This window comes from Pan paniscus, chromosome 10, assembly GCF_029289425.2.
Source record: "Pan paniscus chromosome 10, NHGRI_mPanPan1-v2.0_pri, whole genome shotgun sequence".
Lineage (NCBI taxonomy): Eukaryota > Metazoa > Chordata > Mammalia > Primates > Hominidae > Pan > Pan paniscus.
In genome coordinates, this window is record NC_073259.2 from 49,468,279 (window position 1) to 49,494,312 (window position 26,034).

The window sequence follows — 26,034 nt, forward strand, 5'->3', positions numbered from 1 at the left end:
TGGTATCCGTTCTTAGTCACAGTCCTCTGAAAGTTGTTTGAAACAGTACAGGCAAAATTATGCAGAAATTTAGCACTGTGTTAGAGCGTTGTTTCTTAATTCTCTGTGTATCTTAAGGAGTAGGCTATTTTTTAGTAACTTTGTTTTAATATAGAATAAATATAAAGTGGTTTTTGAAGCCTTTTTAGTTAGTTTGATGTTGTGCTGAGCTATTGGGATAGATAGTGAAGATGACTTTTTAGCTGAAATTGTTCTCCCTCAGGCATTATAAAAAGACAGCGGAATACATTTGAAGAAATATCATCTGAATTTAGCTATTTAAAGAAGAAGGAAATAAAAAGATCCTAGGAGAAAGCATTTTTAACTTTTGCTCTTCTTAAGAATTTTACTTTTAAATGTACAGCCTTAATGATGACAATTTAGATTGTGAAGACTCTTGTCAAAAGGAGCTACGTTGCCAAGTATTTTAAATGCTGTTATTGACTATATTTTTCTGGACTTAATAAACCTATGTTCGATTTTATTTTATTTTTGTAGAAATCACTGAGTCATTTGATTATTTTTCTATTCTTTTTTAATGGTATTATTACATTTTTGGAACATTACTCTTCTTAAGGGTTATTAAGTTGTACCAATAATATTTTACTATACATCATAGTTGCATTAATAGGGAGTATGTTTTAACTCTGGAATTCTAATCGAATGAACACCAATTTGATTACAGATAAGATGAACCAATGTAGTACTTCCATCTATATGATTTTCACAAGTAAAAGTCTTTTCTTGCTTATAGGTTGATCAGATTATTCTAAGATACATGAAATATACTTTTTTAGTCCTTTTTTTTTTTTTTTGATGGAGTCTTACTCTTTTGCCCAGGCCGGAGTGCAGCGGCGCGATCTTGGCTCACTGCAACCTCCGCCTCCCGGGTTGAAGCAATTTTCCTGCCTCAGCCTCCAGAGTAACTGGGATTACAGGCACCTGCCACCATGCCCAGCTAATTTTTGTATTTTTAGTACAGACGGGGTTTCACCATGTTGGCCAGGCTGGCCTCCAACTCCTGATCTCAAGTGATCCGTCTGCTTCAGCCTCCCAAAGTGCTGGGATTACAGATGTGAGCCACCATGCCCAGCCACCTTCTTTCTTTACATGGGCTAAAATAGTAATCCATTAGAAAGTGCAAACCTAGATAGATAGCATACATCAAGTAATTTAAAACTGGTTGAATTATATATAATTATGTAATTTCCATTAAATATAGATTCCAGTTTTGAAGATTTCATTTTAGCATCTTAGATGATCTTTGAACAAGGGGTTCAGGCTACAAAAAGAGATCTTGAGAAATTGCACATGATTGCTGTCACTATTTATAAAATGTTCCATTTTTCTTTTCTCTTATAAAGACTCTGAGATCTGTGAAATCTCTATAATTCCTAAAAATTTTCTTCCTCTTTAGAGTGAGCATACTTTGCCTTGCAGATTTCTAGAGAAAATTAGATTAAAGTGATTTAATATTCATCTTTAACACATTTAGAAAGGTTTTTTTTTTTTGGATGCTAAGCTGTCTAATTTCTTAAATACACAATAGGTACATTTCATCTGGCTAGGTTTGTTTTACCCACAGGTATTGAAAATGTTGAACCTCCAGTTACCAGATTACCTTCTCATTGTGTTATCTTCTATATTATAAATCTTCATTTTGTACCCTAATAATATTTCTTTTTTTCAGGTATATGGAGGATTATAATTAGAATATTAGGGACTAGATAGCATTTATAAAGTCAAAAACCACAAAAGAAATGGAGTTAACTTGAAATAGAAATTAATTGAGTTAAACATAAAGAAGAAGTTTTTGGTACTCATAGCATGTGATTCTTCTGTAAATGTTGATGAAGATACTAATTAAAAAATTATTTAGGGAGTCATAGCTTCAAAATTAAAGAAAATATTAAGTAGGAAAAATTTGCATTGTCATAGTTTCATTTACCTTAATAAATTTCTTTTTTTTTCTGTAGGTTATGACTTTTGTTCTGAAAGGCGTAACTGCATGGAGAATTCCGTCTGCAGAAATCTGAATGACAGGGCTGTTTGTAGCTGTCGAGATGGTTTTAGGGCTCTTCGAGAGGATAATGCCTACTGTGAAGGTAATCCTTGTAATGATGTGTAGCTCAGCTGTATAAATTTTCTAGGATTACTGCATGCAAAATTTATTAATTTCCCAGGTTGTCAAGTTGATGGGCCCATTAAAAGCAGTGAATTTAATTTGAAGCATATTAATCAGCTAAAAATAATTATCTTTCAAATTAAAGTTTTTCAGCTATCTGCTATATGTCACACTAATAAGTTAATATGGCTGGTTTCTTGAATTAGAACAATTCTTCCACTGTGAAATTGCCCTCTTTTTTTTCATAATTAGATATTCAGATAGCTCACATATTGACATGATTACTGTGGCTTGCAGTTAGAATCGTAGTCAGATTTTTCCAGACAGTGTTGTGTAACAAAGGCAATCACTTAACAGGAAGACAAAGTGCCTACTGCTATTTCTGTTTGCTACTATAAGTAATCTAAGTGGTTGTATTCATGCTCTGTAGTATTTAGTAAATAGCTCCAGTGGAGTAAATCATTTTCTAGTTAATTTTTAAAAATCTTAACGAATATCCAAGATAGTTTATTCTCTCATGGAAACTGTCCACATACAGTGAGTGGACTCTTGGCATTTGCAAATGCTCTGGCTTTGACTCTTCCTGACAAAGTCCATGAGATGTGGTAATTTATGATTTCCCTGAGGTATGGATTTGAATCATTCCTGTTAATTGTGTAACTAGCTAATGAGTTCTACAAATAAGAACATTGATTTAGAGGTGTTTGGACATTCAGAGAAAGTTTTGGAGAGTTCTAAACTTACCCACTCCACATGAAAAGCATATGTCATAGATCTGTGGAGATGGAAAACCTCAGGTATAAACACACAGCTTCTGTTTAGCTGCAGGATGATTTGTTGGCTCTTGGGAAACCAACTTCTGTTGTTTCCCTTAGCTTTAAATAGTTTTTTCTTTTTCTTAAAAATCCTTATTCATTTTTTAAATTGACCTTTGGATTAAAATATTTCTTTAAATGCTACTGATTCAGTCCTAAAGGGATCATTCCAGTTTTGCAGAAGAAAAGAAATATGGCTTCCCTTCCCCATTCATAATGCAGATTTATTTAAAATTCCTCATCTTAAAAGATTTTTCATAAAAATGGATTTTTACCCTTACATAACATAGAGGTAAACTTTCTTAGGAAACTAATGTATTTTGATTATAATATTTGAGATTTCTAACATGTAACAAGCCCCTCTGGTAGTTTATATGTATAACATGAAACTACATGATACAAATTCATGTGATACTTTGTTTTGAATTTTACTTATATGATTATTGCTTTTTTAAAAATTTTGAGCTGCTTTTGATGCTACTAAGTATATTCGATCATGTAATAAATATTTAGTAAGCACCTACTGCATCCTGAACACTTTTCTAGGCTTGGTGTAAAGTGGAGTAAATGATGGACAAGACTTAAGAATTTCCCGTGCTCAGGAGCTTTACATTCTGGGAGCTAAGACAGAATTAGTGGGTGACTATAGAACTAGAGAAGACAATTTCGGGTAGTAAAAATTAATAGGAAGAAAATGAAACAGGATGATGTGCTAGAGATTGGCTGGGGATTTATTCAGAGTGGTCAACCTCTGGGACAGGGAGTGAGGGGAGAGTGGTGGTAACCTGAGACTTGATGATAAGAAAGGAAACAGCCATGTAATAATCTTGGATAGAACACTTCAACCAGAAGAATAAAAAGTGGAAAGGCTCTAAGTGGGAATGAGCTTAGAATGCTCTAGGAACAAAATGAAGGAAAACGTAGTGGAGCGGACAAAAGAAGGAAATCCTGTTGGAGAATTAGGCAGGGGCCAGGTAATGTAGGAAAGTTTGCAAGGATTTCAGAGTTGCATCAAGGAGGAGAGTGATATGCTCAGCCTTGTATTGAAAAGGATAGTTCTGGCTCCAGTGTGATAGATGAACTATTGTGTTGGGAGTGGTGGGGAGCTGTGGAAATTGGAGATGAGTTGGAAGGCTATTGCAGTAGTCCAGGTAAAGATGTTGATGGCCTGGATAAGGAAAGTTATAGGAAGTGAAGAGGAGTAAGGTATATTCATAGTACGTTTTGAAAGTAGAGCCAAAAATACTTGCAGTTAGTTTATTGTGGTGTAGAATTGATCAAAAGGAGCCAAGATTTGGAATCTGAGCAACACATGGATGGCATTGAGATAGGAAAGAAGTTAAGGAAAGGGGCCAGAGATTTAGATTACCTTACTTGTTTAATGCAACTTACTGAAAATTGGCCTAATCATAAAGACCAAGTCACTCAGTTTTTATCTGGAAGTGTTCTGGATAAAATCTGTGGCACAGGTTGGCAGCTGTTTTCATCTTGAATGCACTATACAATGACAGATGTTTTACAACTTTATACTAATTGTCATTTAAATATATAATCTTCAAAACATAAGAAACTGATGGAAAAATTTGTTGAACATATTGATATCATCAAATTCAAGATATCTTGAATTTTTTTATATATAAGGACTTCTAATATATCTTTTGTTATTTATTCCAAATAACAATATTATTCAGGATTTGAATAATTCTTATCAAATATGGCTTTCCTTTTGATTATGGCATGGTTGCTAACTTTGAGGATGTTTTGACTTCTTAGAAGGAACACCTTTTTAAACATTTTTAATGCAATTTTGCATGGTATATATTTGGTCCTTAAATAAATTACACTTGTGATTATACATAAAAATAAGCAAGCCGTTGTTTGCAAATAACATACAATTTTATTTACTAAATCTGTGGGGTTGCTTAATGATATGACTGTAATTGAGACTATTGATTTTTACTAATAGTTTTCCTGATGATGGTTATCATAACACTGGTAACTACTGGAGTTCATTCACTCATTTGATAAATATTTATTGAGTACTTACTTTGTGCAAGGTTAGAGATAAGGATAAAGCAGTAAATTAGATATACATGACTAATATTCTGTCAGGCGAGAAAGATAATTAACATGCCATTTCATTACACCAAAGAACATTTCATTGCAAATGTGGCAACTATTCTAAAAGAGAAATAGGTTAATAGGGCATATGATCTGGGTGGTGGGGTTAGGGAAAATTTTGCTTGAACAAGAAGAGTTTTATTCTGGAATCTGAAGGGTAAGTAAAAGTCAGGGAATCATAGAAGGAAGAGTAGAAAAGAAGAGAATTTCTTACATGGGTAAATCAGCATATCTAAGGGCCTTCAGGTAGAAAGAAGGACTTTTTAAGAACCAAAGGAAGGCCAGTAGCAGAGAGCACAGGAGAGGTGCCCAGTGAGACTGATGATGAGAAGCAGGATCTTGAAGGTCACACTAAAGATTAAGAGTTTCATGTTAAGAACAAGGGACAGCTAATTAAAGATTTTAAGCTGAGAAGTTTCGTGATCACACTTGTGTTTTAAACATATCACTCCAGCTGTAGGATGAACAGGAGAAAGGCTGGATGCAGGGAAACCAATGGACGAAAGCCAGTGAGGGCTTGTCTTAAAAATGTAAGTGGAGATGTGGATGCATCTAAGAGCATTTGTGAGGTAAAACCAGCCAGTCTTGATTAACTGGTGGTAGTAGATGATGAGGAGAGAGGTTTAGAGGTTGATTCCCAGTTTTCTGGACTAATAAATAGGCAGATGTTGGTGCTGCTCACTTAGGGAACAGATTGAGTGAGAAAATCATGATGGGTTTGGAGTGCCTATGGGACATCTAAGGTGAGTAACTAGTTGAATATACTTCAATTTGGCATTAAGGGAAGTTTAAGTTAGACAGAAAATTTGGAATTCTTTGGCATCTAAATGTTAGTTGAGGAGACGGAAGGGATTGTCTAGAGAGTTTTGAGCAACATTTGAGCATTTTATAGAAAAGATTATTTGGTGATGGCGATAGCAAAGTCATGGCTGAAACGTAGGAGGAAAGAGAAGAGCAGGTGGTGTCACAGAAGCCAAGAGAAGAGAGAATTTTAAGAAGAAAGTAGGATGTGTCTGAGAGATCAAGAAAAATGAAGGCTGAAACCTAGGAGGAAAGAGAAGAGCAGGTGGTGTCACAGAAGCCAAGAGAAGAGAGAATTTTAAGAAGAAAGTAGGATGTGTCTGAGAGATCAAGAAAAATGAAGACTGAAAGATGTCCTTTGCGTTGAACCTCACAGATGACATTGAGGAGCAATAGTGATTTTGGTACAAAGTTGGTGATACAAGCCAGTTTGGAGTACATTGAATATTGTCTAAGGGAAAAAAATGAACCTGAAGAAAGGAGAGAGAGTTCTTCTAGGTGTTTGCCTACAAAGGGATGGAAAAAGAAAGTAGCTTAAGGGACCTGAAGCTAAAGAAGGGATTCTTCTGCCCGACCCACTTTTTCTCATTTAACTTCTGTAACCTTTCTCCTTGCCCCAGTATCTCAGCCAGGCAGATGATTACTTCTTGTTCTTCAGTGAGTTTTGCAACACCTCAGATATTTATAAACATAGTATAATATTAGGATTTTATAACAGCATGGCTTGTCTAGCTTTTCCTATAAGGGATCTAGAATGTCTGGAAGTATATTGGCCTACTTTAGTGTTTTGTTAACTGCATGCTTACCACATTTCTCTTTAAAAAATTATATATTCATCGCCATCCATCCATCTCACCTCCTATAGATTTCTTACTACATTTTTAAATATTTTACCTCTCATCTGGTATTTTGTCACTACATATAAGATATAAAAGTTGTCAAAAATTATGTTGGACATCCTGTTTTTCAGACTGGTTTTTTGCTACATGTCTTCACTTGACACTGAAAATTATGGGATCTTTTGATGTTTTGACTATATCTTCTATCCTCACATTCCACTATTCAGTATTATGTTAGAGCTATCTTGGCATTCTATTTTAGATGGTGGCTTCTGGAGTCATTTTGTAAGTTTCTTTCTTCAGTGCATAATAGTTGCTGGGGATGACAGCTGTGTCAGTCCAATAGCGCATTACAATGAAGAAGTTTTTTGTGATTTCCAAACTTGTTAAAACCAGTGGCATTTTTCCTATCTAAGCCTTTGACATTATACCAAGAACAGGAAGAGTCCTGCATAAGTGAGTCATTTATATGATTGCATGTCACAAATAATTATAAAAATTGGTAATTGATGCCTTATTAATGAATTTTAAAGTAAGTTTGTGAGACATTTCTTCAAATTAACAAGAATATGGGAAATCATTTAGTATAGTCTGAGCCCACCTCCAAGTACGTAATTTCTTACTGATAGCCTAGTTTCTCTTGGATTCATTCAATCTCTTTCATTCTGATTCCTGCCTCCAGGTGTCATTTTTCACTTCATGTCACCTGTTTAGACATTCTGCCTCCTTTGTCTCTTCCTACTCCTAACCAACCAGGACCCACTCTCCAGATTAACATTCATAAAACATCATTTATTCTACTTGAGTGTTCACAGTGCCTTCTTCTTGCTCACCACATCAAGTCTGAACTTCTTTGTCCAGCTTCCAGGGCTGTATGTCACCTGGTCACATGTAGCTATTTATCCGTTAGCCCTGAGCAGGTCACCTACCATAATCATTTCTTTTGCTGATAATGATTCATCTGAGTTATGAATTGAATTATGTTACCCTCACACCCCACCTCACATTTACATTCTCATTTTAACCATGAGCATATGAGAATGTTACCTTATTTGGAAATAGGGACGTTGCAGATTTAATGTGTTAAGATGAGATAAAATCATGCTGGAGGAGGGTGAGACCCTATTCCAGTATGATCACTTTCATTATAAAAAGGAGAAATTTGGATACAGACACATAGGGAAATTACACTATGTGAACATGAAGTTATCATGTGAACATGAAGACAGAGATCAGGATGATGTGACTATAAGCCAAGGAAAACCAAAATCACTAGCAAAGCACCAGCAGCTAGGTGAGGAGCATGGAACAAGTTGTACTTCACACCCCTCAGAAGGAACCAATCCTGTCAACACCTTGAGTTTGGACTTCTAGCCTCCAAAACTGTGAGACAATAAGTTTCTGTTGTGCAAGACACCCAGTTTGTGGTACTTTATTATGGCAGTCCTAGAAAACTAATACAATCTGGCAGACATGCCTTTAGCTTTTTGGCTTAACAGTCCATGATTTAATCATTCTTACAGACTCTGCTTGATTTTTATCTTCTCTGTGAAGATTTCCTGATGAATTTATTGTGTGCATATAATTACTTTCTCATGTTCTCTTTTTATCTTATCTGACTGAACGATTAGCACTTTATATTGGCTTATATCCAGTTCAGCTGGAGTATACAACACATCCTCAAATAACGTCATTTCATTTAATGTTGTTTCATTATAATGTTGATGAGAAAAAATATATATATTCCTGACTGGGGCCACAGTCTGTGTGGAGTTTGCACATTTTCCCCATGTCTGTATGGATTTTCCCTGGATACTCCAGTTTCCTCCACACCCCAAAGCTGTGTATGGTAGACTCATTGGCGTATCCAAATGGCCCCAGTGTGAGTGACTGTGGGTGTGTGTGAGTGGTGTTATGATGGAATGACATCCTGGTCAGGGCTGGTTCCTGCCTTGTCCCCTGGGCTGCCCGGTCAGGCTCCAGCCATCACCAACCCTGAACTGAAATAAGTGGGTAAATAATTATCTTACTTGTTTTTATTAGTGGTTCTTAAATGTATGTATAGCTCACGTTTATTTCCATGTTTAATATTAGAAGTGTTTTGGTCTTTAATTAGAAGTTTGGTGATGTTTCTGTGACCAGAAATATGCTGAAAGAACTTAACCCTTATTTACAACTATTATTAGCCTATGTTAAAGTTGGTTACATTCGTTATATGCCATTTCATTTAAAGTTGCCATTTCCAAGAGCCTACCTATGTTAAGCGAGGAGGCCTTACTGTACTTTATTATATACTGTGTTATTAATTCAGACGTGTTATTTATTCATTCAGAATTCAATATATGTATCTGTGTATACTTCCCTCAACTATAAGTGCCTAGTAATCACAGCCTGTTTATTTTCCTTGAATTCTCACAAACTTCTAAAATAGAGGCAATGTAGAGCCTAAGAAAGATTTGTTTACTGATAGTTTGAAATGCTTAGATATGCTGAACTGATGGGCACCATTAGGCTGACTCATCACTAAAGAATGACTCAGGGCAAGCACTGAGTTTATTGAGTTGTGTTTATATTATATATAAGAAAATCTAATCATGGTACTGACTCTTGTAGCTAAAAAGGGATTCAGTTTTAAATTGATTTCTATTGGGCTTTAAAAATTATTCTGAATAGTGCAAGAAAAGGAATTTGTTCATTCATAACATTCATTATTTATTAAATTGTATGTGCACTGATAAATAACATACACATTAAAAGGACCTCAACTATTAGAAGTTTCCCCATCTTCACAATTGCTTTTACAGAACACTCATTTTTTCCCCTAAGATTTGAATTCTACCTAAAATTTGCAAAGCAACTCACTTCAACATGAAATATCTGGTATGTCTAAGGTGCGTAATAAATACCAGTTGACTCTGAAGATGGGAATCTTAGTAAACATTTGTTTACTAAGCACATGTGATGTGCCAGAGTTGGAATCCTCAAACATTAACTAATAAGTTTTTGTATTTAGACATCTTAGACATCTAGTTCAAGTATCTGTTTTTTAAACTTCATCGTTTATATCAATAAAAACACTGATTTCTCCCACCTCATTCCTGTCTTTGTAATGCTATCTTTTGGCCAATGATGCCTCTTCTACCCTCTTTCTTGTTCTGCATTTCAGGGAATTCTAGCCTATGTACAAAATAATGTGAGCAAAACTATGGTTCTTTGGAGGCATTTAAAATGCTTTTCACTTATCATGGGTTTCTGTTTGTTTTTGAGGCAGGGTCTCACTCTGTTGCCTAGGCTGGAGTGCAGTGGTGCAATCATGCCTCACTGCAGCCTCAGCCTCTTGCGCTCAAGCAATCCCCCCACCTCAGCCTCCCAAGAGCTGGGCCTACAGGCATGCACCACCATGCCTGGCTAATTTATTTTTATTTTTTTATTTTTAAATTTTTTTGGAGAGACATGGTTTCACTGTGTTGCCTAGGCTGATCATATATATGATCTTATTTCCTCCAACAGTCCTGTGATGATGAAAGCTTTATTGTAATCTATTTTGACTCCTTCAAAATCGTTTACCCAGGCAGCAAACAGTAAATTCGGGGTTCAAATTCATGTCATCTGTCTTCAAATTCTGTGGACTTTTTCTCTTTACCACTTTAATTTTTTAGAGGCAGGGTCTCACTGTGCCATTATGCCCGGCTAATGATTTTACTTTTGGTAGAGATGGGGTCTTGCTTTGTTGCCTAGGATGGTCTCAAACTCCTGGGCTCAAGTGACCATCCCACTCAGCCTTCTTAAGTGCTAGGATCACAGGCATGAGCCAGTATGCCCAGACTAATTATTGAATCTAGTTATTTTTATAAGAAAGAGTAGCATAAGATTTTTCTTTAGAAAGGCATTTTTAATCATAGTTAACTACTTTAAAAATTGAATGCTGCTGCTTCTTCTTTTTTTTTGAGACGGAGTCTCACTCTGATTCTGTATTTCATCCAGAAAGCAGCTCATTGCCATTAGAGAAATCATGTAACCAATCTCCTTTGCTCCAGCATTTTCTCCTTCTTTCCCTCCCTCTCTCCTTTCCTCCCTCCCTCCCCTCTTTCCTTCCTTCTTTTCTTCCTTCCTCTCTCCCTCCTCTTCCCTCCCTCCCCCTCTTTTCCTCTGCCCCTCCCTCCCTTCCTCCCTCTCTTCCTTCCTTCCTTTCTTCCTTCCTTCCTTTTTTCCTTTTACCCCTTTGGTCTCCTTTCTTCTCTTTTTTTCAGCTGCTTACCATCTCACAACTAACTTGTTTAGTGATGAATTCCTGACATAACCATATTTGCATATGATTAACTGTGAGATATAGAGGAAATCTGAAAGGATTCCTTTAAGAGTAAGATGAGCGATAGCCTCACAAAGTTGCTCCAAGAGATATGAAGGGAAAGCTACAGAATGAACTCAATTCTCTGATTGCAAACCAGCACACAAGTCCCTGCTGGATCTAATGGGAGGCTTGCTAACAGCTAGGAGAAATAACCTAGAGAACTGAGCTCTATGGGATTAATTAGGGAACTTGAGCAGACACTGTCACTTTCAAAACTGTCATTAATGATGCACTCTCTGTGGTATATATTATGGTAGAATTTCTTAAATTAAAAAAAAAAAGTCTAAGGATACTGTATTAGTCAGGGTTCTCCAGAAAAACAGAACAAACAGGATGTGTGTGTGTGTGTGTGTGTGTTTGTATGTGTGTTGTATATTATATACATATGTGAGATTTATTATTATAAGGAATTGGCTCACATGATTATGGAGGTTGTCAGGTCTCAAAATCTGGAGTGGGTAAGCTGGAGACTCAGGAGAGCCAGTGGCATAGTTTCAGTCTGAGTCCAAAGGCCCGAGATTTGGAGACTCAATGATATAAGTTCCAGTCCGAGGTTAGGAGAAGACCAACGTTCTAATTCAAGGACTCAGGCAGATGAAATTTCCCTCTTACTCAGTCTTTTTGTTCTATTCAAGTCTTCAATTGATTGTATGAGGCCTGCCCACGTTAGGGAGGGATAATCTGCTTTACTCAGTCTACAGATTCTAATGTTAATTTCATCCAGAAACACCCTCACAAACACACCCAGAATAATGCTTTACCAAATGTCTGGTTACCACCTGGCCTAGTCAAGTTGTCACATAAAATTAACCATCACAGGTAAAATTTAAAAGAGAGAAAGAGAGAGAAGAGCAAAAGTATTTCTGATGTTTCCAAATGTCATGACTTGACCTTTTAATGGCTTCATCTATCCATTCAATCAAGTGGAAAAGTTGCTACATAAAACAGCTTTCAGGATTAATATGATATATGGAAACATTATTTTTAGGCTTTGAGGAACATCTGTGTAACATATTTACAATACTGAGGAAATAATGGATTTATTTTTTCATGAGAATCATTCCTTCTTCAATTAAAGAATTTTGTTATGGAAGTTCTGAAAATCCCTACTAAGTGACATAGCTAAATTTGAACTTGCATTAGCTATTCATCTGGGCTCATTCGTCATTTACTTTCTATTGTGCTTCAGCTTTCTCAGACTCAAAACAATTTCCATTCATTTCTAAACTTGAACACCATTAAGACATTCAAATAAGAGAAAAGGACATTTTAAAATTTGAAGCAAAGGTCTCCTTTGATAGGAGAGGATTTTGAAATTTATAAATCAAACCTGATAAAGATGAAACCGTTCTAAATTTCTTCTTAGGCGTGGTTTCTCATACAAAGCTAATTGAAGACACAATCAATGCTATCCATATACAGGCATACCTTGGAGATATTGCTGGATTGTTTCCAGACCACTGCAATAAAGCTAATATTGCAATAAAGCAAGTCATATAGACTGTTTTGTCTCCCAGTGCATATAAAAGTTATATTTACACTCTACTGTAGTCTAAGTGTGCAATGTCATTATGTCTTTAAAAATGTATGTATCTTAATTTAAACATATTTTACTGCAAAAAATGCTAACAATCATCCGAGCCTTCAGAGAGTCATAATAATATTTTTGCTGATGGAGGGTCTTGCCTCGATGTTGATGGCTGCTGACTGATCAAGGAGATAGTTGCTGAAGGTTAGGATGGCTGTGGAAATTTCTTAAAATAAGATAACGATGAAATTTGTCAACTGACTCTTCCTTTCATGAGAGATTTCTCTGTAGCATGCAATGCTATTTGATAGCATCTTATCTACAGTAGAACTTTTTTCAAAATTGTAATCAGTTCTCTTAAACCCTGCTGCTGCTTTATCAACTAAATTTTTGTGATATTCTAAATTCTTGGTTGTCATTTCAACAATGCTCATAGCATCTTTACCAGGAGTAGATTTCATCTCAAGAAACTACTTTCTTTGCTTATTCATAAGAAACAATTTCTCATCTGCTCAAATTTTAACATGAGATTGCAGCAATTCAGTCACATCTTCAGGCTTCATTTCTAATTCTAGTACTCTTACTATTTCCACTATATCTGCAGCTACTCCCTCTACTGAAGTCTTGAACCACTCAAAGTCATCTGTGAGGGCTGGAATCAACTTATTCCAAACTCCTGTTAGTGTAGTTATCTTGACCTCTTCCAATGAATCACAAATTTTCTTACTGTCATCTAGAATGGTGAATCTTCCCCAGAAGGTTTTCAACTTACTTTGCCCAGATTCATGAGAGAAATCACTATCTATGGCAGCTATAGTCTTAAGAAATATATTTCTTAAGTAATAAGACTAGAAAGTCTAAATGACTCCTTGATTCATGAGCTGTAGAATGGATGTAGTGTTAGCAGCCATGAAAATATTAATCTCCTAGTGCGTTGCCATCAGAGCTCTTGGGTGACTAGGTACATTGTCAATGGGCCACAATAATTTGAAAGGAATACTTCTTTATTCTGAACAGTGGACTTTAAATCTTTAGTAAAACGTGGTATAAACAGATGTGCGGCTGTCATCTAGGCTTCATTGTTCCATTTATAGAGCATAGGCAGAATAGTTTTAGCATAATTCTTAAGGGCCCTAGGGTTTTTGAAATGGTCAATGAACAATGGCTTCAACTTAACGTCACCACAACTGCGTTAGCCCCTAACAAGAGAGTCAACCTCTCCTTGGAAACTATGAAGCCAGCATTGACTTCTCTCTCTCTAGCTGTAAAAGTTCTATATGGCATTTTCTTCTAATAGAAGGTCATTTTGTCTTGATTGAAAACCTGTTGTTTAGTGTAGCTAACTTGGCCAATGGTCTTAGCGGGATCTTCTGAATAACTTGCTGCAGTTTGTACATCAGCGCTTGCTGGTTCACCTTCCTCTTTTCTGCTATAGAGATGGCTTCTTTCCTTAAACATAATGAGCCAACTTCTGCTAGCTTTAAACTTTTCTTCTGCAGCTTCATCACCTCTCTCAGCCTTCTAGAATTGAAGAGGGTTCAGGCCTTGCTCTTGATTAGGCTTTGGCTCAAGGGAATGTTGTGGTTGATTTTATCTTCCATCCGTACCACTCATACTTTCTCCATGTCATCAATAAGACCATTTCACTTTCTATAATTCATGTGTTCTGTGGAGTAACACTTTTATATTCCTTCCTTTGCATTTACAACTTGGCTAACTGGCTCCAGAGGCCTAACTTTCGGCCTGTATTGACTTTCAACATGCCTTCCTCACTAAGCTTCATCATTTCTCCGTTTTGATTTACAACAAGAGACGTGCAACTCTTCTCACTTGAACACTTATTAATTGGCCTAATTTCAATATCGTTGTATCCCAGGGAATAGCGTGGACTGAGGAAAGGGGGCGAGATGGGAATGGCCAGTCAGTAGAGCCGTCAGAACACACACAGTTATCGATTAAGTTTGCCATCTTGTATGGGCACTGTTCTTAGTGCCTTAGGAGAATTCGAATAGTAAAATCAAGATCATTATTCACAGATAACCCCAACAGATGTAATAGTAATGAAAATTTTTGAAATATTATGGGAATTTCCAGAACGTGACATGGAGACATGAAACAAGCACCTGCTGTTGGAAAAATGGTGCTGGCAGACTTGGTCAATGTAGGGTTGTCACAAACCTTCAGTTCATAAAAAGCACATTATCTGTAAAAGGCAGTTGAAGTGAACTGCAATAAAACAAGGTATGCCTGTATTCTTCTTTTTAAACAGCTCCCCATAGTTGTATGACTTTCATGGTCAGCTGATTTTTCCCCCCTCAACTTAATGACTTACCTATAAAATATTCATAATTAAGTCTATTAGAGATCATGATTGCTTTGGATACTATATAGGGAAGAAATAATAAATTAAGTCATCAATTAGTGATATAGCTGTATGTTAAATAGCACTAGGAACAAGCACTTTTTTCTGAGGTGGATCTATAGGTTCTTCTTGGGAATTTGATTTTTGATTGGCTTCTATCATCAGAAATAATATAGAGACTCTTTATTCAGCATTCATTTATTCACAGTATTTGTTAAGCACACACTATGTACCATGCATATAATGGGTGTTGGTCATATAGTCATGAGCAAAACCCTCCTACTAAACCGCTGCCTTCATGGAGTTGACTTACTAGCAGAGGTGACATTCTAAAATCTCTGCCCATTTTCCAGATGCAGGAGGAAATGAGAATTGTGATTGATGTTTTTGTGCTTTGTTAAAAATAAGTAATCCTGTTTTTATACTCCTTTGGCAGTTTTTTTTTTCAAGACCTCAGTGTTTGAGGTCCAACATGTGATCCAAAGACCAGCAACATGGGCCACCATCTAGGAGCTTGTTAAAAATGCAGAATCTTATACTTTATCTCAGTCCTTCTGAATCAGAACCTGCATGTTAACAAGATCTCCAGGTGATTTCTGTGCATACAAAATTTGAAGAGAGCAGGTTTTTGGTGTAGAGTTTATTAATTTATCATCTTAATAATTTAGTGGCTATCTAATTCTTTTCAGCTATATGCTCAACTGGAGAGGAATTTTAGTGTTTATGTTCTCAGCTTATTTTCATCAGTATAAAATTTGGTTTTCTAACATTGTATCTTAGAATGTGTTTCAGGCTGCATCAAAACCACCTGAGGATCTTATGAAAAATGCACATTCCTGGACACAACCTTAATATTGCTTGAGTAGGTCAGGGTTGGGTCTTAAATTTTTACAAGCTTCCCAGGCAATTCTTATGCACATTAAAGTGGGAGAAGGACTATTTTTAGGCTAGTTTTACATTGATGTCTTTCTAAGGATGGATTTTTAAAAATTATTTTTGAGTCTTTAGTTTATGTGTTCCTGCCTAGAAAGATGAATTATTTGATCTCCGATCATATATTCCTGTGTATCAGAGTGTTTTTTGTTTTAACCAGGGTTTCTCAACCTCACACTGTTGACATTTTGTACTAGATAATTCTTTGGTCTGTGGGGCTGTTCTGTGCATTGTAGGATGTTTAGCAGCATCCCTGATCTCTACCCACTAGATGCCAGTAGTACACCTGTGCCAGCCCACATTCCTAGCTGTGACAACCAAAAATGTTTGTAGACATTGCCAAATTTACTCTGAAGAGCAAAATTGCTCTCAGTTGAGAATAATTGGTTTAAACTAAGTAAAGAAAAGGAGCATGGTTGTATGTGAGTATGACTGCCACCCCAAGTATCTATTGTTACTATTTGATTCTCTTGAGGGCTTATGCCAAGGGTGAAGAGAAATTTATGTATGGGGACATAAGGGCTGCCTGGCCCTGTGGGTTGGTTTCAACACTCTATGGTGAGAGAGATATAATATGACGATGGGGAAGAGGAAAATCTCTTACATTTAGTACAGAAACAAGGCTACTGAAGAAACTATGGGCTAAAGAACAAAACAAAACTAGGTATAAAAACTTTTATTTTTTCATTTTTGAGTCTTTCTGAATATGCTTCTGAAGACTGGAGATGCTTTGTAGTAGCTAAAGCATTTTATATAATAGCTTTGTGGACGAGATCTCCTTTCAAAGGGACAATAGGGACATAGAAATATGTACTAGCTTTGGCAGAGACTCAGAGTACATGGAAAAGGCCCAGAGGATGGCCAGGGGCAGGGTAGAGGGGAGTGGCCGTATGTAAGTGTTGATTTATTCCTGAACTTATAGGAACACCAAGTGCACTCAGAAGTAATTGGGCAGACTTTGAAGGGCAACCTCAGATTTATTAGCAGCCAGGAAAATTTGTATCCATAGCCTGTAATATTATTGAATTTCTGGTATGACTTTGAGTTTTGTTTGGCCCACTATTCTTAACAGATTGCTTACCTTTGCATTTCTTCGTAGTGTGATGGAAACATTTACTAGCCACCAATGTTAAACAAGTATTTATAATTGTTACTCTTTTACTAGTCAGTTGTGTGGATACTGAAAAGTAAATCAGAGCAAATAACTTATTTTGGACACATTCCTTGTACATAGTCATTCTAGTATGTGAATACACACTTTGCAGATTTATGTGTGCAGCCAACTATAATTATTTTTTAAAAATGCCAAATTTGGAGATTTAATACGCAGATAAATGTAAAGGATTTGTATGGATCAAATCAAAATCTGTCTATCTGTAACAAACAAGCGCATTGCTGATGTATGGAAAGAACATTGCCCAAGAAGACTTGAATTCTTACCTCTGCTGTTTACTAACTGTGGGAACTTGCGAAAATTGTTTAACATCTCAGAGCCTCAGCCTCCTCATCTATTAAAATGGGGGACATTTTTCTTATGAGGTTGTTAGGGAAGCAAAGATTAAGTAAGATTAAAAATGTGAAAATGTCTTCCAGAAAAATAAGTCAGTAAAAGTTTGTCATTAAGCTTGTATACTTCACATGTATTTATTATTGTCAGTATATCAGTTAATTCATTCAATATTATTTTATTTTTGGAACTAAAATATTAATTTACTGGAAACTAGAGACAACAGGACGCTTAGAGTCTGTATAATGATATTGTCTTATATTTGAAGCCAATTATAATGAAGTCTATAGCTACTTCAGTAACTAAGTTACCATGGGTTATTTCCAGAACCAAACTGCTTTATGCCAAATTCCTTTCTGGTCTGAATAATATTCTAACCAGTGCTTCAATATAGAGTATGTGTAATTTGTTCTCATTTTGAAAATTATATGACAAGTCTTTAAATTTAACTATGGGGATTCATGTTATTTTTCTGTAAATAAATAGCAGGTTAAAATACTTGATAATTACATTGCATGAAGTTGTTTATTAATATTAGAGAGAAATTGTCTGCTTAGAATTAAGCAATTCATTTTAAACAAATTAATTGCAGGTATCTTATGTGATGCAGCCATTTATTATCATTTTTCATTACAGAAATGCAAATTATTAAAAATAATAAATTGCCTCCCTGGAAAGGAATCCATTTGAAGTAACATATAAGACACCACATGATTAACAGCTTTAAAAAATCTAATTGATATAAAAAGTCTTTTTGCAACTTCATTAAGTTTAAGGTCAGGTATGCCTAGAGATTAAATTATAAATACCAACTTTATCTTTTCTTCTAAGAAATACAACTCACATGTTCTGGTTATATTTGTTGAAAGTCCTGAAGTCAATTAACAACTGCTTGCTTGGAGTGAAACATAACTCTTAGCATTCCTTTTGCTTTCTCTTCCTCTATCCATTAGCTTTCAAAAAGAAGAAGTAACTCCAGTATAAAATAAGATTATCACGAACACCAAAGACATCTGAAAAAAAGGCTTGGAGATAGGAAGTGGAAGCTTGGGCCTGGTTAATGACAGGAAAACCTTTTAGCTAGAAATATATAAGAATTGCACAAAGAGGGGGAGGAGCCAAGATGGCCAAATAGGAACAGCTCCAGTCTACAGCTCCCAGCGTGAGGGACGCAGAAGACGGGTGGTTTCTGCATTTCCATCTGAGGTACCGGGTTCATCTCACTAGGGAGTGCCAGACAGTGGGCGCAGGTCAGTGGGTGCGTGCACCGTGCGCAAGCTGAAGCAGGGCATGGCATTGCCTCACTCGGGAAGCGCAAGGGGTCAGGGAGTTCCCTTTCCTAGTCAAAGAAAGTGGTGACAGACAGCACCTGGAAAATCGGGTCACTCCCACCCGAATATGGCGCTTTTCCGACGGGCTTAAAAAATGGCGCACCAGGAGATTATATCCCCCACCTGGCTCGGAGGGTCCTATGCCCACGGAGTCTCGCTGATTGCTAGCACAGCAGTCTGAGATCAAACTGCAAGGCGGCAGTGAGGCTGGGGGAGGGGCGCCCGCCTTTGCCCAGGCTTGCTTAGGTAAACAAAGCAGCAGGGAAGCTCGAACTGGGTGGAGCCCACCACAGCTCAAGGAGGCCTGCCTGCCTCTGTAGGCTCCACCTCTGGGGGCAGGGCACAGACAAACAAAAAGACAGCAGTAACCTATGCAGACTTAAATGTCCCCTTCTAACAGCTTTGAAGAGAGCAGTGGTGCTCCCAGCACACAGCTGGAGATCTGAGAATGGACAGACTGCCTCCTCAAGTGGGTCCCTGACCCCTGACCACCGAGCAGCCTAACTGGGAGGCACCCCCCAGCAGGGGCAGACTGACACCTCACACGGCCGGGTACTCCAACAGACCTGCAGCTGAGGGTCCTGTCTGTTAGAAGGAAAACTAACAAACAGAAAGGACATCCACACCAAAAACCTATCTGTACATCACCATAATCAAAGACCAAAAGTAGATAAAACCACAAACATGGGGAAAAAACAGAACAGAAAAACTGGAAACTCTAAACAGCAGAGCGCCTCTCCTCCTCCAAAGGAATGCAGTTCCTCACCAGCAACGGAATAAAGCTGGAGGGAGAATTACTTTGACGAGCTGAGAGAAGAAGGCTTCAGACGATCAAATTACTCTGAGCTACGGGAGGACATTCAAACCAGAGCAAAGAAGTTGAAAACTTCGAAAAAAATTTAGAAGAATGTATAACTGGAATAACCAATAGAGAGAAGTGCTTAGAGGAGCTGATGGAGCTGAAAACCAAGGCTCGAGAACTACGTGAAGAATGCAGAAGCCCCAGGAGCCGATGCGATCAACTGGAAGAAAGGGTATCAGCAATGGAAGACAAAATGAATGAAATGAAGCAACAAGGGAAGTTTAGAGAAAAAGAATAAAAAGAAATGAGCAAAGCCTCCAAGAAATATGGGACTATGTGAAAAGACCAAATCTATGTCTGATTGGTGTACCTGAAAGTGATGGGGAGAATGGAACCAAGTTGGAAAACACTCTGCAGGATATTATCCAGGAGAACTTCCCCAACCTAGCAAGGCAGGCCAACATTCACATTCAGGAAATACAGAGAACGCCACAAAGATACTTCTCGAGAAGAGCAACACCAAGACACATAATTGTCAGATTCACCAAAGTTGAAATGAAGGAAAAAATGTTAAGGGCAGCCAGAGAGAAAGGTCGGGTTACCCTCAAAGGGAAGCCCATCAGACTAACAGCAGATCTCTCAGCAGAAACTCTACAAGCCAGAAGAGAGTGGGGGCCAATATTCAACATTCTTAAAGAAAAGAATTTTCAACCCAGAATTTCATATCCAGCCAAACTAAGCTTCATAAGTGAAGGAGAAATAAAATCCTTTACAGACAAGCAGATGCTGAGAGATTTTGTCACCACCAGGCCTGCCATAAAAGAGCTCCTGAAGGCAGCGCTAAACATTGGAAAGGAACAACTGGTACCAGCGGCTGCAAAATCATGCCAAAATGTAAAGACCATAGAGACTAGGAAGAAACTGCATCAACTAACGAGCAAAATAACCAGCTAATATCGTAATGACTGGATCAAATTCACACATAACAATATTAACTTTAAATGTAAATGGACTAAATGCTCCAATTAAAAGACACAGACTGGCAAATTGGATAAAGAGTCAAGACCCATCAGTGTGCTGTATTCAGGAAACCCATCTCACGTGCAGAGACACACATAGGCTCAAAATAAAAGGATGGAGGAAGATCTACCAAGCAAATGGAAAACAAAAAAAGGCAGGGGTTGCAACCCTAGTCTCTGATAAAACAGGCTTTAAACCAACAAAGATCAAAAGAGACAAAGAAGGCCATTACATAATGGTAAAGGGATCAATTCAACAAGAAGAGCTAACTATCCTAAATATATATGCACCCAATACAGGAGCACCAAGATTCATAAAGCAACTCCTGAGTGACCTACAAAGAGACTTAGACTCCCACACAATAATAATGGGAGACTTTAACACCCCACTGTCAACATTAGACAGATCAACGAGACAGAAAGTCAACAAGGATACCCAGGAATTGAACTCAGCTCTGCACCAAGCGGACCTAATAGACATCTACAGAACTCTCCACCCCAAATCAACAGAATATACATTTTTTTCAGCACCACACCACACCTACTCCAAAACTGACCACATAGTTGGAATTAAAGCTCTCCTCAGCAAATGTAAAAGAACAGAAATTATAACAAACTATCTCTCAGACCACAGTGCAATCAAACTAGAACTCAGGATTAAGAATCTCACTCAAAACTGCTCAACTACATGGAAACTGAACAACCTGCTTGTGAATGACTAGTGGGTACATCACGAAATGAAGGCAGAAATAAAGATGTTCTTTGAAAACAACGAGAACAAAGACACAACATACCAGAATCTCTGGGACACATTCAAAGCAGTGTGTAGAGGGAAATTTATAGCACTAAATGCCCACAAGAGAAAGCAGGAAAGATCCAAAATTGACACCCTAACATCACAATTAAAAGAACTAGAAAAGCAAGAGCAAACACATTCAAAAGCTAGCAGAAGGCAAGAAATAACTAAAATCAGAGCAGAACTGAAGGAAATAGAGACACAAAAAACCCTTCAAAAAATTAACGAATCCAGGAGCTGATTTTTTGAAAGGATCAACAAAATTGATAGACCACTAGCAAGACTAATAAAGAAAAAAAGAGAGAAGAATCAAATAGACGCAATAAAAAATGATAAAGGGAATATCACCACCGATCCCACAGAAATACAAACTACCATCAGAGAATACTACAAACACGTCTATGCAAATAAACTAGAAAATCTAGAAGAAATGGATAAATTCCTCGACACATGCACTCTCCCAAGACTAAACCAGGAAGAAGTTGAATCTCTGAATAGACCAATAACAGGCTCTGAAATTGTGGCAATAATCAATAGCTTACCAACCGAAGAGTCCAGGACCAGATGGATTCACAGCCGAATTCTACCAGAGATACAAGGAGGAACTGGTACCATTCCTTCTGAAACTATTCCAATCAATAGAAAAAGAGGGAATACTCCCTAACTCATTTTATGAGGCCAGCATCATCCTGATACCAAAGCCTGGCAGAGACACAACCAAAAAAGAGAATTTTAGACTAATATCCTTAATGAACATTGATGCAATAATTCTCAATGAAATACTCAAAAAATCTCAAACTGAATCCAGCAGCACATCAAAAACTTATCCACCATGATCAAGTGGGCTTCCTCCCTGGGATGCAAGGCTGGTTCAACATATGCAAATCAATAAATGTAATCCAGCATATAAACAGAACCAAAGACAAAAACCACATGATTATCTCAATAGATGCAGAAAAGGCCTTTGACAAAATTCAACAACCCTTCATGCTAAAAACTCTCAATAAATTAGGTATTGATGGGACGTATCTCAAAATAATAAGAGCTATATATGACAAACCCATGGCCAATATCATACTGAATGGGCAAAAACTGGAAGCATTCCCTTTGAAAACTGGCACAAGACAGGGATGCCCTCTCTCACCACTCCTATTCAACATAGTGTTGGAGGTTCTGGCCAGGGCAGTTAGGCAAGAGAAGGAAATAAAGGGTATTCAATCAAGAAAAGAGGAAGTCAAATTGTCCCTGTTTGCAGACGACATGATTGTATATCTAGAAAACCCCATTGTCTCAGCCCAAAATCTCCTTAAGCTGATAAGCAACTTCAGCAAAGTCTCAGGATACAAAATCAGTGTGCAAAAATCACAAGCATTCTTATACACCAATAACAGACAGACAGAGAGCCAAATCATGAGTGAACTCCCATTCACAATTGCTTCAAAGAGAATAAAATAGGAATCCAGCTTACAAGGGACGTGAAGGACCTCTTCAAGGAGAACTACAAACCACTACTCAATGAAATAAAAGAGGATACAAACAAATGGAAGAACATTCCATCCTCACGGGTAGGAAGACTCAATATCATGAAAATGGCCATACTGCCCAAGGTAATTTACAGATTCAATGCCATCCCCATCAAGCTACCAATGACTTTCTTCACAGAATTGGAAAAAACTACTTTAAAGTTCATATGGAACCAAAAAAGAGCCCACATTGCCAAGTCAATCCTAAGCCAAAAGAACAAAGCTGGAGGCATCACACTACCTGACTTCCAACTATACTACAAGGCTGCAGTAACCAAAACAGCATGGTACTGGTACCAAAACAGAGATATAGATCAATGGAGCAGAACAGAGCGCTCAGAAATAACGCCGCATATCTACAACTATCTGATCTTTGACAAACCTGAGAAAAACAAGCAATGGGGAAAGGATTCCCTATTTAATAAATGGTGCTGGGGAAACTGGGTAGCCATATGTAAAAAGCTGAAACTGGATCCCTTCCTTACACGTTATACAAAAATCAATTCAAGATGGATTAAAGACTTAAATGTTAGACCTAAAACGATAAAAACCCTAGAAGAAAACCTAGGCAATACCTTTCAGGACATAGGCATGGGCAAGGACTTCATGTCTAAAACACCAAAAGCAATGGCAACAAAAGCCAAAATTGACAAATGGGATCTAATTCAACTCAAGAGCTTCTGCACAGCAAAAGTAACTACCATCAGAGTGAACAGGCAACTCACAAAATGGGAGAAAATTTTCGCAACCTACTCATCTGACAAAGGGCTAATACCCAGAATCTACAATGAACTCCAACAAATTTACAAGAAAAAAACAAACAACCCCATCAAAAAGTGGGCGAAGGACATGAACAGACACTTCTCAAAAGAAGACATTTATGCAGCCAAAAAACACATGAAAAAATGCTCACCGTCACTGGCCATCAGAGAAATGCAAATCAAAACCACAATGAGATATCATCTCACACCAGTTAGAATGGCAATCATTAAAAAGTCAGGAAACAACAGGTGCTGGAGAGGATGTGGAGAAATAGGAACACTTTTACACTGTTGGTGGGACTGCAAGCTAGTTCAGTCATTGTGGAAGTCAGTGTGGCAATTCCTCAGGGATCTAGAACTAGAAATACCATTTGACCCAGCCATCCCATTACTGGGTATATACCCAAAGGACTATAAATCATGCTGCTATAAAGACACATGCACACATATGTTTATTGCGGCATTATTCACAATAGCAAAGACTTGGAACCAACCCAAATGACCAACAATGATAGACTGGATTAAGAAATTGTGGCACATATACACCATGGAATACCACGCAGCCATAAAAAATGATGAGTTCATGTCCTTTGTAGGGACATGGATGAATTGGAAATCATCATTCTCAGTAAACTATCGCAAGAACAAAAAACCAAACACCACATATGCTCACCCATAGGTGGGAGTTGAACAATGAGAACACATGGACACAGGAAGGGGAACATCACAGTCTGGGGACTGTTGTGGGGTGGGCGGAGAGGGGAGGGATAGCATTGGGCGATATACCTAATGCTAGATGACGAGTTAATGGGTGCAGCATACCAGCATGGAGCATGTATACATATGTAACTAACCTGCACATTGTGCACATGTACCCTAAAACTTAAAGTATAATAATAATAAAAAATAAAATAAAATAAAATAAATAAAAATAAATAAAAAAAGGGTTATGCCAACAACAACAACAAAAAAGATTTTAAGAAGCTCTTAAAGGTATTACTGCTCATGATTAAAACGTATACAGTGTTTCAACGTTAAAAAAAAAAAACAAAACTAAGTCAAAAACTGCTGGAAATAGGATGACTAGATATGCAAATAAAGTAGACAAAATATAAGAAAAGACATAAAGGATCCATATAACATAGTAGGAGAAATGGTGTATATATGTATATTGACATGGATATGTACGACTATCCAATGAATAAATATTTAAGACAATAAAAGAAATTTCTTATCTCATCTAAAAGTGTACAACAATAAAAAAATAAATAAAATAAAAATAAATAAAATGGATTTGGTCTTAAAAAAAAGAATTGCACAAAGAAAATAAATTTAGCTTTGATTAAATAGTGCTGACATCATGTTTGAGATCTGTTGTGAAAACTTGATGCTGTGGGAAAAACAATGAAATGACATTCTCAAAGCAACATACATTGTAGTAAATGTTAGCTTCATTATTAATGTAATGAATAGAAATAAGAATAAGTTTTTAGGGGACAGCAACAATAACTGCGATTTGGGGGAAGCAGGTAAGTACAAGTTAAATGAATGTGAGAGAACAGGGAGATATTTGAGTTATGTGATGGAGAAAGACCTGGCTTCTTTGAGTCAATTATTATTCCACAGAAAACAGAGCCCCATGTGTTTTGACACAAGAGACAGTTAGGAAATTGGTGCTGGCTTTAATGAGTGTGAAGCATTGGTGAAGAGGCAGGCATTATGGTTCTGAATTGTGTGTCTTGTTCATTGGTATGATATAAAAATAGATCCCTGGGATTTTATTAATACATTTGACTTTCATTTTTTCTTTAAATTCAAAAAACAGCTTTAATTACATTTTTAAATTTCCTCCATGTAATTTTTCTTTAATATGAAGAATGTATTCCCAAATAGATTTTTAAAAAATTGTTCATATCTTCAAGAGGAAATGTAGTGGTGGAGAAATGGGACTTAAATTGTGGAACATATATGTTTGTGTATACTGAGTTGTTGTAAAGTCCTACTTCCTAATCAACATTAAACATTGATTAAGATTGTCAAAACTAACAATGCAATCCAGTCAGTGATTTATGTACAAGCAAGCAATTGGAAATTGGAGTGGCTCTGTATCTTTCATGAAAACACTGATGTAATGTTTAGGTTAATCGAGCAACTCTGGATGGGTAACAATTTGGATAATTTTATGACTGCAATCCATGCTTTCTGACAAAATATACATATATTTACTAAATTAGTTTCTAATTTTTAAAAATAATAATCCACCTTCTTGGAAAGAATGCTGCTATTCAACTTGATGAATTTTCAAATCCAGCATGACAAGACAATCATTTAAATGAGACTGTCTGTTCTTTAATTTCAAGCAAGTTGGATTCAGCCAAGAT

At 36.9% G+C, this 26,034-nt stretch overlaps 1 protein-coding gene across 5 annotated transcripts in view; it reads left to right on the forward strand.

Annotated features, from left to right (window-relative positions):
* The window catches only part of NELL2 (neural EGFL like 2), a 406,132-nt gene that overhangs the window by 209,400 nt on the left and 170,698 nt on the right, over positions 1-26,034 (forward strand). For all 5 annotated transcript variants that reach the window (XM_057299468.1, XM_034935992.2, XM_003825751.6 and 2 more), the window contains one exon: positions 2,016-2,144. In XM_057299468.1, the coding sequence (XP_057155451.1) occupies positions 2,016-2,144 (129 nt within the window). The remainder of the gene's footprint in view (positions 1-2,015; positions 2,145-26,034) is intronic.